At 48.8% G+C, this 13,533-nt stretch overlaps 1 protein-coding gene across 1 annotated transcript in view; it reads right to left on the bottom strand.

The window, feature by feature from the left end:
• SRPK2 (SRSF protein kinase 2) overlaps positions 1-12,228 on the bottom strand; it is a 157,744-nt gene extending 145,516 nt beyond the window's left edge. Inside the window, exon 1 of the mRNA XM_075343479.1 lies at positions 11,343-12,228. Within this exon, the coding sequence (XP_075199594.1) occupies positions 11,343-12,228 (886 nt within the window). The remainder of the gene's footprint in view (positions 1-11,342) is intronic.
• Positions 12,229-13,533: the final 1,305 nt, after the last annotated feature.

Here is a 13,533-nt window from a genome sequence, read left to right as displayed (position 1 = left end):
AAAAAGGGAAGAGGATGTGGGTCCTATATCTGAGGAACAATGGAATTACCGTAGATAAAAAAAAAAAAAAAATAGAATACAACCATACAATCCTTATCCAATTCCCAAATGTTCCTTCTCTAGAGAGTATAAAACACTGAATATTCGGTTTAAAATTGGAGCACGAACCATAGGTTCATATCCAAGATGTGGACTAGGTGGGGTCCACTAAATTCCCATGTGGGAGTGTGTGAGTATAGGAAGACACTGGAATGGGGTGACCTCCCCTGCAGAACAGGTTTTTGGGATACATTTACAACTAGACCCCAGATTATGCATACTCAGCCTTTTGGGAGATGGTGTGGACTCAAATTCTCCTATGCTAATGGCAATTTTTAGAGTGTTATTCCAAGCTACAGATTTGTTGGCATTACATTGGTTAGACCATGACTCCCAACAATGGAAGAACTTAAAGAAAAATAACCATCAGGATTTTCATATGCTGTACGGGCACTCAGAGGCCGAGTCCTGGCATACCTTTTGCTCAGAGATTGGATGTTTTATTTCAGAAATATGTGCAAGTAAAGTTCCAGCAATGCACGGCTATTTAATTAACAGGTGCAACTGTAGTATGGGGTTTCTGGCAAAGTTCACTCTCTGCATTTGATAAGGGACAGCACTGAAGTAATTGGACATCCTCCCATTGCCCAATATGTGACAGTTTAAAGTGAACCTGTCAGGTGCAATATGCATTCAGAACAACAAGCAGTTCTGTGTGTATATTGCTAATCCCTGCATAACCATCCCTGTATATAGTAGCATAGATAAAAAAAACAAAAAGGATTTCTAAAGATCTTTTATCTTATGCTAATGAGCAAGGGGACTAGTCCCAAGGGTGTTTTATCCCCCGACTAGTCTGCCATGGTAGTACACCCACAGGGGCATACTAACATGCTATTCAATGCAGCGTCATGAGCGGTGACGTGCAAACCTGTGTCCACTGTGACCGCACTTCTGAATGCCGGGCACTTCCACTCATGCGCAGTAGACCCCTCTGAAGCCGAGATGTGTACACCTGACTTCATGCTTCACATGACTGGAAGTGCCCGGCATTCAGAAGCGCGATCACAGCGGACACAAGTATGTGCGTCACTGCTGGTGATGCTGAATTGAATAGCATGTTAGTACATTCCTATACAGGGACGGTTATGCAGGGATTAGCAATATGCACACAGAACTGCTCGTGGTACTGGCTGCTTACTGCACCTGACAGGTTTACTTTAATGAACTGCACATTGGTAATTCCACCAATAACGCAGTAACGGAAGCTGCTTTATGCAATTATCTGCTATACATTTGTAGGTTGGTTATGATCCCAATGTTTAAGAGTCAGTAAAATGATGAAATAAACTAATTTGATGAAAGAAGGCATTAATTTTAGCAAAAGACACTTATGCATTACAACACAAAATAAAGGGAATCTGTCAACAGGATTTCATACCCCAAACAATTTCTATGCACATGTAGTTCTTTAAAAGACAACTTCATGAACACCTTTAGGCCCCGTGCGCACGCTGCATTTTTTACTGCGGTTTTGCTGCATATTTTGCTGCAGAAAATGTTCATAACCTTGCTGCAGTCCTTCCCCAGCAAAATGTTAAAAAAAAAAAGCTGTGCGCACACTGCGGTTTTCTCACCAACAGGTTTTGCTGCGGAATTAATGAGCATGTCACTTCTTTTCCGCAGGTACCTGCGGTATTTTACCCCATTGACTGTAATGTAATCATGATATACCGCAGGGAATAAAGCGGGTACCAAATTCTGTGCGTTTCATTGCGTTATTCCCGCAGTATTTCGCGTTTTTCCCGCAGTATTTCGCGTTTTTCGGGACAAAGTGATCATCACTTCCCTGCGTTTTGCAAGGAAGTGATGTCACTAGAAGAGGAATATAAAATTGATCAGACAGTAAACACACACATATCACACTCACACACAGACACATACATATATCATACACAGACACATAGAAATCAGGCAACATATATTCGGAGGGCTGGTATTTGGCCAGATACTGCTCCCCATATAAAGTCTATGGGGACCAGAATCGGGCGCAAAGGGGTAGGAGCAAGCGCTTCATACTTACCAATCACCGGGCGGCTGTCACACTGCTCCCGCGGCAGCTCTTTCATCTTCCCAAAACGCTGCTCATTAGTCTCATAACATATTCACGCCTTCCCTGCTCACTGGTGGCTGTGATTGGTTGCATTCAGACGAGCCCCCACGCTGAGTGACAGCGGTCTCTCTTTAACCAATCACAGCCGCCGATGGGCGGGTCTATATCGTGCAGTACAATAAATAAATAAATAAGTCATTTAAAAAAACGGCATGCGGTCCCCTCCAATTTTGATACCAGCCAAGATAAAGCCTCACGGCTGAAGGCTGGTATTCTCAGGATGGGGAGCCCCCCAGCCTAAAAATATCAGCCAGCAGCCGCCCGGAATTGCTGCATCCATTAGATGCAACAGTCCCGGGACTCTACCCGGCTCATTCCGATTGCCGTGATGCGGTGGCAATCGGGGTAATAAGGAGTTAATGGCAGCCCATAGGTGCCACTAAGTCCAAGATTAGAAATGGCAGCGTCTTTGACACGCCATGACTAATCTGTAAGTGACAGTAAATAAACACACCGAAAAATCTTTTAATTTGAAACAAAACACAAAAAAGCCCCCTCTTTCACCACTTTATTAAAATCCCCAAATACCCCTCCAGGTCCGGCGTAATCCACACGATGTCCCACGACGCTTGCACACTGATCCAGCGGCATCTGACACATAGCACTCAATGCAGCCCTGTGAACAAGGCTGCAGGAGTAACTCCAGGTCATTTCTCACGGTCGGTGATGTCAACACATTACCACTATCCATTTTCTATCTATCCATTATCTATTTATCTATCCATTATCAAATCTATCCATTATCTATCTATCATCTATCCCCCTATTATCTATCTATCCATTATCTATGAATCTATTTATTTATCTGTTATCTATCTATCCATTATCTGTCTATCCATCTATCTATCCAATATCTATCCCCCTAATATCTATCTATCTATCCATCCCCCTATTATCTATCTATCCCTCTATTATCTATCTATTAGAAGGAAATTACACCTTTTTTTTATTTCTCAATGTGCTTTAAAACACATGTACCAACCCGCGGGTGCGGTAATCTTTCAGCCCCTGTGGAATTTTCTTAAGAAAATTCCAGTTTCTAGTGCGCACAGGGCCTTACATGGACAGTCCTTTAATCTAATACTGAAAAATCAGTTTTTATTGATATGCAAATGAGGCTGTACATCTAAAACTTCTAGCACTCCAGCTCTATTCCCTGCCCAGCACTGCCGCCTCCTGCTTGACTTGACTTTCTTTGTCTGAAGTCACACAGCATAGAGCAGTGTTCCCCAACCCCAGTCCTTAAGAGCCACCAACAGATCTGGTTTTCAGGATTCCCTTGGCATTGCACTGGTGATGGAATTATCACATGGGCAATACTAAGGAAATCCTGATCTATTGGTGGCTCTTGAGGACTGGAGCAGAGGAACACTGGCACAGAGAGTGTCAGTCAAGTAAGAGAAGGTGGCACTGGGTGGGGAAAAGGGCGAGCAACAGAGACTTAAGATCTATAAAAGATCTTGATTTTTTATATTATATTATATTATAATACACATATATATACACACAGTACAGACCAAAAGTGTCGACACCTTCTCAGTCAAAGAGTTTTCTTTATTTTCATGACTCTGAAAGTTGTAGATTCACATTGAAGGCATCAAAACTATGAATTAGCACGTGGAATGAAATACTTAAAGAATTGTGAAACAACTGAAAATATGTCTTATATTCTAGGTTCTTCAAAGTAGCCACCTTTTGCATTGATCACTGCTTTGCACACTCTTGGCATTCTCATGATGAGCTTCAAGAAGTAGTCCCCGGAAATGGTTTTCATTTTACAGGTGAGCCCTGACAGGTTTAATAAGTGGGATTTTTTGCCTTATAAATGGGGTTGGTACCATCAGTTGTGTTGTGCAGAAGTCTGGTGGATAGACAGCTGATAGTCCTACTGAATAGACTGTGTGAGACTGTGACCGGGGTTATCTATGACGGACGGTATGTCTCGCCCCGGTTGTGCTCACTCCATGATAGAAAGTAAATCCACTCTAGGGTTAATGCTGTTTCCCTACAGGCTGAAGGAAGGGTTAAATAGAATCAGGAACAAGGGCAGGTGTGCCGGGTGTGGGGAAGTGAACACAACTCCCTGAGCTCTCTGCTGGAGAGGCACATGTATATTGTTGTGGACTTTTGTTTGGACATTAAAACCGTGTGCTGTGAACCTTAATGCCTGGATCCCGTGTCTTCTGCTGCGCAGCCGACCGTGCTACCTCACATATGGTGGAGAATCGGCGGGCATGACAGCCGGTGAGGAGTAGCATCCATCCCTGGTGACCCAGCAGCACATGTCCTGGATTCGAGCGGCTATACTACAGCCCAAACCCGGCGACGCCATGGAGGACATACTAAGGCAGCAGCAACAGACTAATGCACAGCTACAAGAGGCTAATGCACAGCAGCAACAGACCAATGCACACCTGCTGCGGGCGTTGGAACGTCAGCAGCAATCCTTGCAAGCGCAGGAAAAAAGGCACCAAGAACAGATGGTTCTCCTGGCCAAGTCGATCCGTGCCGGACCAGCAGCAACAACCCCGGGACCGGGTGACGACGGCAGCGTCCGGAAAGCGGTGAGACAAGCGTTGCAAAAGATGACCCCGGGGGATGATGTGGAAGCGTTCCTGGCGGTGTTTGAGCGGGTGGCCGAGCGGGAAAAGCTGCCGACCCCCCAGTGGGCTGAGGTATTGTCGCCCTATCTGACGGGGGAACCCCAAAAAGCGTACCTGGACCTCTGTACTGAGGACGCCATTGACTATGTGACCCTGAAAGCCGAAATACTGGCTCGGTTGGGGGTGAATACCTATGTACGGGCTCAGCGGGTAAATCAGTGGTTCTATGAGGAAGCCAAACCCGTACGCTCCCAGGCCTATGACTTGTTGCATCTGGTAAAGAAGTGGCTGCAGCCTGACACTCTGAGCCCTGTGCAAATGGTAGAAAGGGTAGTGGTGGATCCTTTTGTGCGTACTTTACCCGTCACCATTCAACGGTGGGTAGGACAGGGCGACCCAAATACCCTGGACCAATTAGTGAGCCTGGTGGAGCGGCATGTGGCTACGCAGGACTTGATACGGGACACTGAGACTTTGCGTGCCGCCCGTCGGTCCGGCCCCTCCAAGCCTCGGGCCAAGGACCCTCCGCTGACACCGGTGCAGGAGTCCGCTACCGTCCCGTCTGAGACCGCGCCCGCCGTCCCTGAGGTCCGGAAGGCTATGTACCCTAAACGACAACCCGTCAAGGGGGTTTCCGTCCCCATTAGATGTTGGCGGTGCCAGCGGGTGGGACATATGGAAGCCCAGTGTCCACTCACCACGGAGCCCATGGATTGTGGGGTTACCCGGCGGGGTTCAATGTATGCTCAGGTGGTGTGTACCGCTGACCTGGTCTCCCCAGAGACAGAGCCCCACTTGTGCCAAATACAGGTGAATGGATGTCCGGTTACAGGATTGTTGGATTCCGGGAGCTTAGTGACCCTTGTGCGATCCACCTTGAGGGCTAAAGTAAAGGCCACAGGACGTACCGTGGGGGTGGTTTGCATACATGGGGACCGCCGCGACTATCCCACGGGGATTGTCACCATCACAGCACCTTGCGGTCAGGTGCAACATGAGGTGGGACTTCTTAACACTCTTCCTTATGACGTGATCCTAGGAAGGGATCTGCCCTATTTTTGGACTTTATGGAGGGGACCCCCTAAGTCCCCTCAGATATTGGTCAGTCCGGGACCTGAGCCCTACAATCCTGAATCCGGGACACCTGCCGTAGGGGTCACCATGATAGGGACAGAGTGTGAACCCGATAGGTCACCCCTAGAGGTATTGGCAGGAGAGGCTGAGACAGTCGAGCCCATCCCGGAGTTGGAGGCGTCCCCGGATACGTTTGGGACAGCCCAACTCCAGGACCCTACGTTAATACATGCCCGGAGTCAGGTGACAGTAGTTGACGGGGTGGCACAGCTGCCCGGTGCCCAGGTAAGGTACCCCCATTTCGCTCTTAAGCAGGATTTACTCTACCGGGTAGATGAAATACGGGGCGTGGGGGTAGAACAGTTGGTGGTGCCCCAGCCGCATCGCCGGCGGGTCCTCGACTTGGCTCATAAACACCTGATGAGTGGCCACCTAGGGGTCAAGAAAACGCAGGAGCGAATATTGCAAAGGTTCTATTGGCCCGGGGTCTTTGGGGAGGTAAAACGGTTCTGCGAAACCTGCCCGGAGTGTCAGCTTACCGCACCCCTGACCCATTTTCGCAGTCCGTTGGTACCGTTACCCATTATAGAAGTCCCTTTTGAACGGATAGGGATGGATCTGGTGGGGCCCCTCGTAAAGTCCGCTCGAGGGCACCAACACATCCTAGTGATCGTTGACTATGCCACCCGGTATCCCGAGGCGATACCTCTCAGACATACTGCAGCAAAGCTTATAGCTCGGGAGTTGTTTGCTGTGTTCTGCCGGGTGGGATTGCCCAAGGAGATCCTTATGGATCAGGGGACCCCATTCATTTCTAAAGTGACCAAAGAGCTATGCCGGCTACTCCAGATCAAGCAGTTGCGTACGTCTGTGTATCATCCTCAAACGGACGGTTTAGTCGAGCGTTTCAATAAAACCCTGAAAACCATGCTAAAAAGGGTGATTTCAAAAGACGGGAAAGACTGGGATATGATGCTTCCCTATTTGATGTTTGCCATACGAGAGGTGCCACAGGCATCCATGGGGTTTTCGCCTTTTGAATTGTTATACGGGCGACATCCCCGGGGATTGTTGGACCTGGCAAAGGAAACATGGGAGCAAGAGCCCACCCCCCATAAAAGTGTGATTGAACACATTTTGGGTATGCAGAACCGCAAAAGCGCGGTCATGCCAATTGTGAAGGAGCATTTACAGGAGGCTCAGGCCGCGCAAAGCGGCCGCTACAATAGACAAGCCACCGTGCGGACCTTTAAACCCGGGGATCGGGTGTTGGTATTAATCCCCACGGCGGAGAGTAAATTCCTGGCTCAGTGGCAAGGCCCCTACGAGATAAAGGAAAGAGTCGGGGTGGTTAACTATAAAGTATTGCAGCCCGGTAGGCGGAAACCTGAACAAATATACCATGTCAACCTATTAAAACCTTGGCAGGAACGGGAAAGCCTAATGGCTGTTTTTTCCCCACCTCCCTCCTCTTCGGGTCGTTCACATCCGGCTCCAGCGACCTCCGGAGAGGACGAACCGGAAGTAAGGATTGGAGAGGCCCTCACCAAGACTCAGAGGCGAGAGGCCAGACGGTTGGTTCAGCAGAACCCCGATGTCTTCTCCGAGCTGCCCGGTAGGACCAGTCTGATACGACATGATATTGTCACCGAGCCCCACCTGAAGGTACGCCTGAAGTCATACCGGGTACCGGAGGCTCGACGACAAGCCATATCGGAGGAAGTAAAGACAATGTTACGCCTGGGGGTCATCGAAAAATCCCGCAGTGAATGGGCTAGTCCGATTGTCCTAATACCAAAACCCGATGGCTCCTTAAGGTTCTGCAATGACTTTAGGAGATTGAACGAAATATCCAAGTTCGATCTCTACCCCATGCCCCGGGTGGATGAGCTGATTGATAGGCTGGGACAGGCGCGATATTTTACCACGCTCGACCTGACCAAGGGGTACTGGCAGGTGCCACTAACGGAGTCCGCCAAGGAGAAAACCGCTTTTGTTACGCCGGAGGGTCTCTTCCACTATGTTGTCTTGCCTTTTGGGTTACATGGCGCTCCGGCCACGTTCCAGAGGTTGATGGACTTAGTGCTGGAACCCCACCAGGTGTATGCATCAGCGTACCTGGATGACATCATTATTTACAGCTCCGAGTGGCAGACCCACTTGGAACAGGTACAAGCGGTGGTGGACGCGCTTCGAACAGCCGGATTGACAGCCAATCCCAAGAAATGTGCGTTGGGACTCACGGAAGCCCGCTACTTGGGCTACGTGATAGGCCAAGGAGTGATTAAGCCCCAAATTAACAAGGTTGAGGCGATCCAGAAGTGGCCTAGACCCCTGACCACGAAGCAGGTTAGGGCCTTCCTGGGTATCGTGGGGTACTACAGGAGGTTTGTAAAGGATTTTGCGGGACTATCAGCCCCCTTGACGGACCTTCTCAAAGGCAAGAAGTCCGTCATGGTGCGCTGGACTCCGCAGGCCGAGGACTCCTTCCGGGCCCTGAAGGGGGTCCTGTGCGGACAGCCCGTTCTTGTACACCCTGATTTCCGGAAGGAGTTCATAGTACAGACTGACGCCTCAGAGGTCGGCCTGGGGGCAGTGCTGTCTCAGGTGGTTCAGGGGGAGGAACACCCCGTCACCTTCTTAAGTAGGAAGCTCACCCCTCCCGAGCGGAATTATAGCGTAGTGGAGAAGGAGTGCCTGGCGATCAAGTGGGCCTTGGAGTCCCTACGCTATTACCTGCTGGGACGGCAGTTTCCCTTGGTGACGGATCACTCTCCACTGGTCTGGATGAGGTCCGCCAAGGATTGGAATGCCCGGGTTACCCGGTGGTTCCTTTCTCTGCAGAACTTCCGGTTTACGGTTGAACACAGGGCCGGTGGGTTGCAGGGCAACGCCGATGCCTTGTCCCGCGGCCCGTGTTTGATGGCGGGAGTTCAACCCCGCACGCTTGAACTGAGGGGGGGGGGTATGTGAGACTGTGACCGGGGTTATCTATGACGGACGGTATGTCTCGCCCCGGTTGTGCTCACTCCATGATAGAAAGTAAATCCACTCTAGGGTTAATGCTGTTTCCCTACAGGCTGAAGGAAGGGTTAAATAGAATCAGGAACAAGGGCAGGTGTGCCGGGTGTGGGGAAGTGAACACAACTCCCTGAGCTCTCTGCTGGAGAGGCACATGTATATTGTTGTGGACTTTTGTTTGGACATTAAAACCGTGTGCTGTGAACCTTAATGCCTGGATCCCGTGTCTTCTGCTGCGCAGCCGACAGTGCTACCTCACAACTGTTAAAATTTGTATTATGGCAAGAAAAAAACAGCTAAGTAAAGAAAAAAGGGTGCCATCATTGCTTTAAGAAATGAAGGTCAGTCAGTCCAAAAAATTGGGAAAACTTTGAAAGTGTCCCCAAGTGTAGTGGCAAAAACGATCAAATGCTACAAAGACACTGGCTCACATGAGGACCGCCCCAGGAAAGGAAGACCAAGAGTCCCCTCTGCTGCGGAGGATAGGTTTATCTGAGTCACCAGCCTCAGAAATCACAGGTTAACAGCAGCTCAGATTAGAGACCAGGTCAGTGCCACACAGAGTTCTAGCAGCAGACACATCTCTAGAACAACTATTAAGAGGAGACTTTTTGCAGCAGGCCTTCATGGTAAAATACCTGCTAGGAAACCACTGCTAAGGACAGGCAACAAGCAAAAGACACTTGTTTGGGTTAAAGAACACAAGAAATGGCAATTAGACCAGTGGAAATCTGTGCTTTGGTCTGATGAGTCCAAATTTGAGATCTTTGGATCCAACCGTGTCTTTGTGCGACGCAGAAAAGGTGAACGGATGGACTCTACATGCCTGGTTCCCACCGTGAAGCATGGAGGAGGAGGTGTGATGGTGTGGGGGTGCTTTGCTGTTGACACTGTTTGGGATTTATTCAAAATTGAAGGCATACTGAACCAGCATGGCTACCACAGCATCTTGCAGCGGCATGCTATTCCATCCGGTTTGCGTTTAGTTGGACCATCATTTACTTTTCAACAGGACAATGACCCCAAACACACCTCCAGGCTGTGTAAGGGCTATTTGACTAAGAAGGAGAGTGATGGGGTGTTACACCAGATGACCTGGCTTCCACAGTCACCAGACCTGAACCCAATCGAGATGGTTTGGGGTGCGCTGGACCGCAGAGTGAAGGCAAAAGGGCCAACAAGTGATAAGCATCTCTGGGAACTCCTTCAAGACTGTTGGAAGACCATTTGCCGTGATTACCTTTTGAAGCTCATCAAGAGAATGCTAAGAGTGTGCAAAGCAGAAATCAAAGCAAAAGGTGGCTACTTTGAAGAACCTAGAATATGAGACATATTTTCAGTTGTTTAACACTTTTTTGTTAAGTATTCAATTCCACGTGTGGTAATTCACACAATTGTTTTGATGCCTTCAATGTGAATCTACAATTTTCAGAGTCATGAAAATAAAGAAAACTCTAAATGAGAAGGTGTGTCAAAACTTTTGGTCTGTACTATAATATATATATATATATTTATTATTATTTTTTTCTTTTACCATATAAAATTTTCACACCGTCTCATGCTATGGCCTCACAACGCTCATAATCAGCTTTTAAAAAAAGTGCTGCAAAACCATGTGATAAAAAGGAACATAATGCACAGCAATGTCAAAATGACATTGCATTGCACATGTTCCACCCCATGTCACTTCGTTTAGCCACTTGAGAGTTTGGAAACCCTTAAACTGCTAATAGAAGTAATATGCTTATTCTCTGGAGGAGGTGGTGGGAGGGCCTCGCACTAGGAAGCCGCTAGCTCTCTATACTGAAAAGTGTACAGTGAACACTGCTTCAAGAATGACAGCAGAGCCGCCTCAGGACAATGACTACCAGAATTTTCCTGAACCAGCTTTGCCTGGGAAAACTCAGCAAGTTATTAATACTGCTGTCAGAGTTTGAGCTACTTATTGCTACCCTCTATTGTTAGATGCAAGCCCTGGCTGTGACACACAGCCATCATCTGCTATGCATGGTGATAGCTCACCTGGACACTCACTACTAACTCGTGCTGTACATGTACCGTGGATGTCTGGAAGGGGTTCAAGTGTTTGAGATTTTTCTAAATTTTATATAACATCTGACCAATTTTTGTGTTTAAATACCTTGTGTTAGGACGTGATTTTTTAAAACTGCTAGTTTTGCAGACTTTTTGCTCTTTATAAGTTTATAAGAAAAAGAAAACTTGTGTTGTTCTCCAATTGTGAGTCATAGTATCATCAGATCATGTAGTACCTGTATGCTGGGACTTGTAGTTTCAAAACTATTAAAAAGCCACAGGTTCCTGAAAGCTGTGTGATACTTTAGTTTACAGTGAACCTGTGATCAACATTTTCTACCTCAAACTAATGGCATATACTGTATGCACAGGCGCTTTCATGCCGATTAGATCCATACCTTGATTGTAGAAATCCAGCGAGCGCACCTGCAGCTCTCCTGCCAGGTCTCCCTGTTCCCCACCCACCACCTGCAGCTCTCCTGCCATGTCTTCCTGTTCCCCACCCACCACCTGCAGCTCTCCTGCCATGTCTCCCTGTTCCCCACCCACCACCTGCAGCTCTCCTGCCATGTCTCCCTGTTCCCCACCCACCACCTGCAGCTCTCCTGCCATGTCTCCCTGTTCCCCACCCACCACCTGCAGCTCTCCTGCCATGTCTCCCTGTTCCCCACCCACCACCTGCAGCTCTCCTGCCATGTCTCCCTGTTCCTCAGCCACCACCTGCAGCTCTCCTGCCATGTCTCCCTGTTCCCCACCCACCACCTGCAGCTCTCCTGCCATGTCTCCCTGTTCCCCACCCACCACCTGCAGCTCTCCTGCCATGTCTCCCTGTTCCCCACCCACCACCTGCAGCTCTCCTGCCATGTCTCCCTGTTCCTCAGCCACCACCTGCAGCTCTCCTGCCATGTCTCCCTGTTCCCCACCCACCACCTGCAGCTCTCCTGCCATGTGTCCCTGTTCCTCAGCCACCACCTGCAGCTCTCCTGCCATGTCTCCCTGTTCCTCAGCCACCACCTGCAGCTCTCCTGCCATGTCTCCCTGTTCCCCACCCACCACCTGCAGCTCTCCTGCCATGTCTCCCTGTTCCCCACCCACCACCTGCAGCTCTCCTGCCATGTCTCCCTGTTTCTCACCCACCACCTGCAGCTCTCCTGCCATGTCTCCCTGTTCCCCACCCACCACCTGCAGCTCTCCTGCCATGTCTCCCTGTTCCCCACCCACCACCTGCAGCTCTCCTGCCATGTCTCCCTGTTCCTCACCCACCACCTGCAGCTCTCCTGCCATGTCTCCCTGTTCCCCACCCACCACCTGCAGCTCTCCTGCCATGTCTCCCTATTCCCCACCCACCACCTATATGCAGTGTCTGACTGACAGAGCTCTCTGCCTCCCGTGACCTGGTGCTGATATATCTTTACTACTGCTCATCTCCTCAGATGAGGTACCAAGGTAAGGATTTATTCAGCATGAAAGCGCCTGTACATACATAAAATCTTCCTGACAGGTTCCCTTAAATTGCCATAAATAGGGGCCTAGCAAGACATGTGGCCATTGATTCTGCTGGCCTGCAGACCGCACAAAGTAGCAGAACACAGTACAGTGGGTTTTCTCTGGATAATTATCTGGCAGGGTGCTTCTGTATATATACATAGAGAACAATGCAGATGTTATCAGACAACTAATGTTCTCCTTCTCACCCCAGAACTGGTGAGCAGTGGAGAGCCTGCAACACAGGAAGTGGGAGCTTAGGAGCAGACAATAACAATGAGTGGTGCAGGGCTAAGCACTGGAGCTGTCACCATTATGAGGTCACTGGCTGGCACCATTATGAAGGAAATGTAGCTGGCTGTGTCCATTTTCTGCACAAAATAAGGCTTGCTTATTACATGACTATATTTGTAATCTGTTTTCTCCTTTACAGTCTATCACAAAAGTGAGTACACCCCTCACATTATTATAAATATTTTATTACATCGTTTCTTGGGAAAACACTGGAGATGACAGTTTGATACAATGTAAATTAGTCAGTGTACAACTTATATAAGTGCAAATTTAGTGTGTCCTCTAATAACTCACACAGCCATTAATGTCTTAACAGCTGGCAACAAAAGTGAGTACACCCCTAAGTGAAAATGGCCAAATTGTGCCCACTTAGCCATTTTGCCTACCCAGTGTCATGTGACTCAGTGGTACAAGGTCTTAGCTGTGAATGGGGAGAAGATGTGTTACATTGGATGTTATCGCTCTCACACTTTCTTATATGGGTCAATGGAAGATCATCATGTCACCTCAACACAAACAATTCTCTGGGGATCTGAAAGAAAAAAAAAAAAAAGAAGAATTGTTGCTCTACATAAAGATGGCCTAGGCCAGGGGTCTCAAACACGCGGCCCGCGGGCCGCATGCGGCCCCTCAGGGTAGTTCGTGCGGCCCCGAGGCCCGTGCCCCTGTTCACCATCGCGGCAGGTGCAGGAGCCGCAGCCACTGTCTGCACTGTATGTCAGATGAATGTGTTGCTGGTGCTGCGCTCTCGTGCCGGCAATACAATCATCTCACATAAATCACTGACAGTGACACTGCAGCTGCCGCGAT

Source organism: Anomaloglossus baeobatrachus, chromosome 4, assembly GCF_048569485.1.
Source record: "Anomaloglossus baeobatrachus isolate aAnoBae1 chromosome 4, aAnoBae1.hap1, whole genome shotgun sequence".
In the NCBI taxonomy this organism is placed as follows: Eukaryota; Metazoa; Chordata; class Amphibia; order Anura; family Aromobatidae; genus Anomaloglossus; species Anomaloglossus baeobatrachus.
This window is presented reverse-complemented; position numbering and strand designations above follow the sequence as displayed.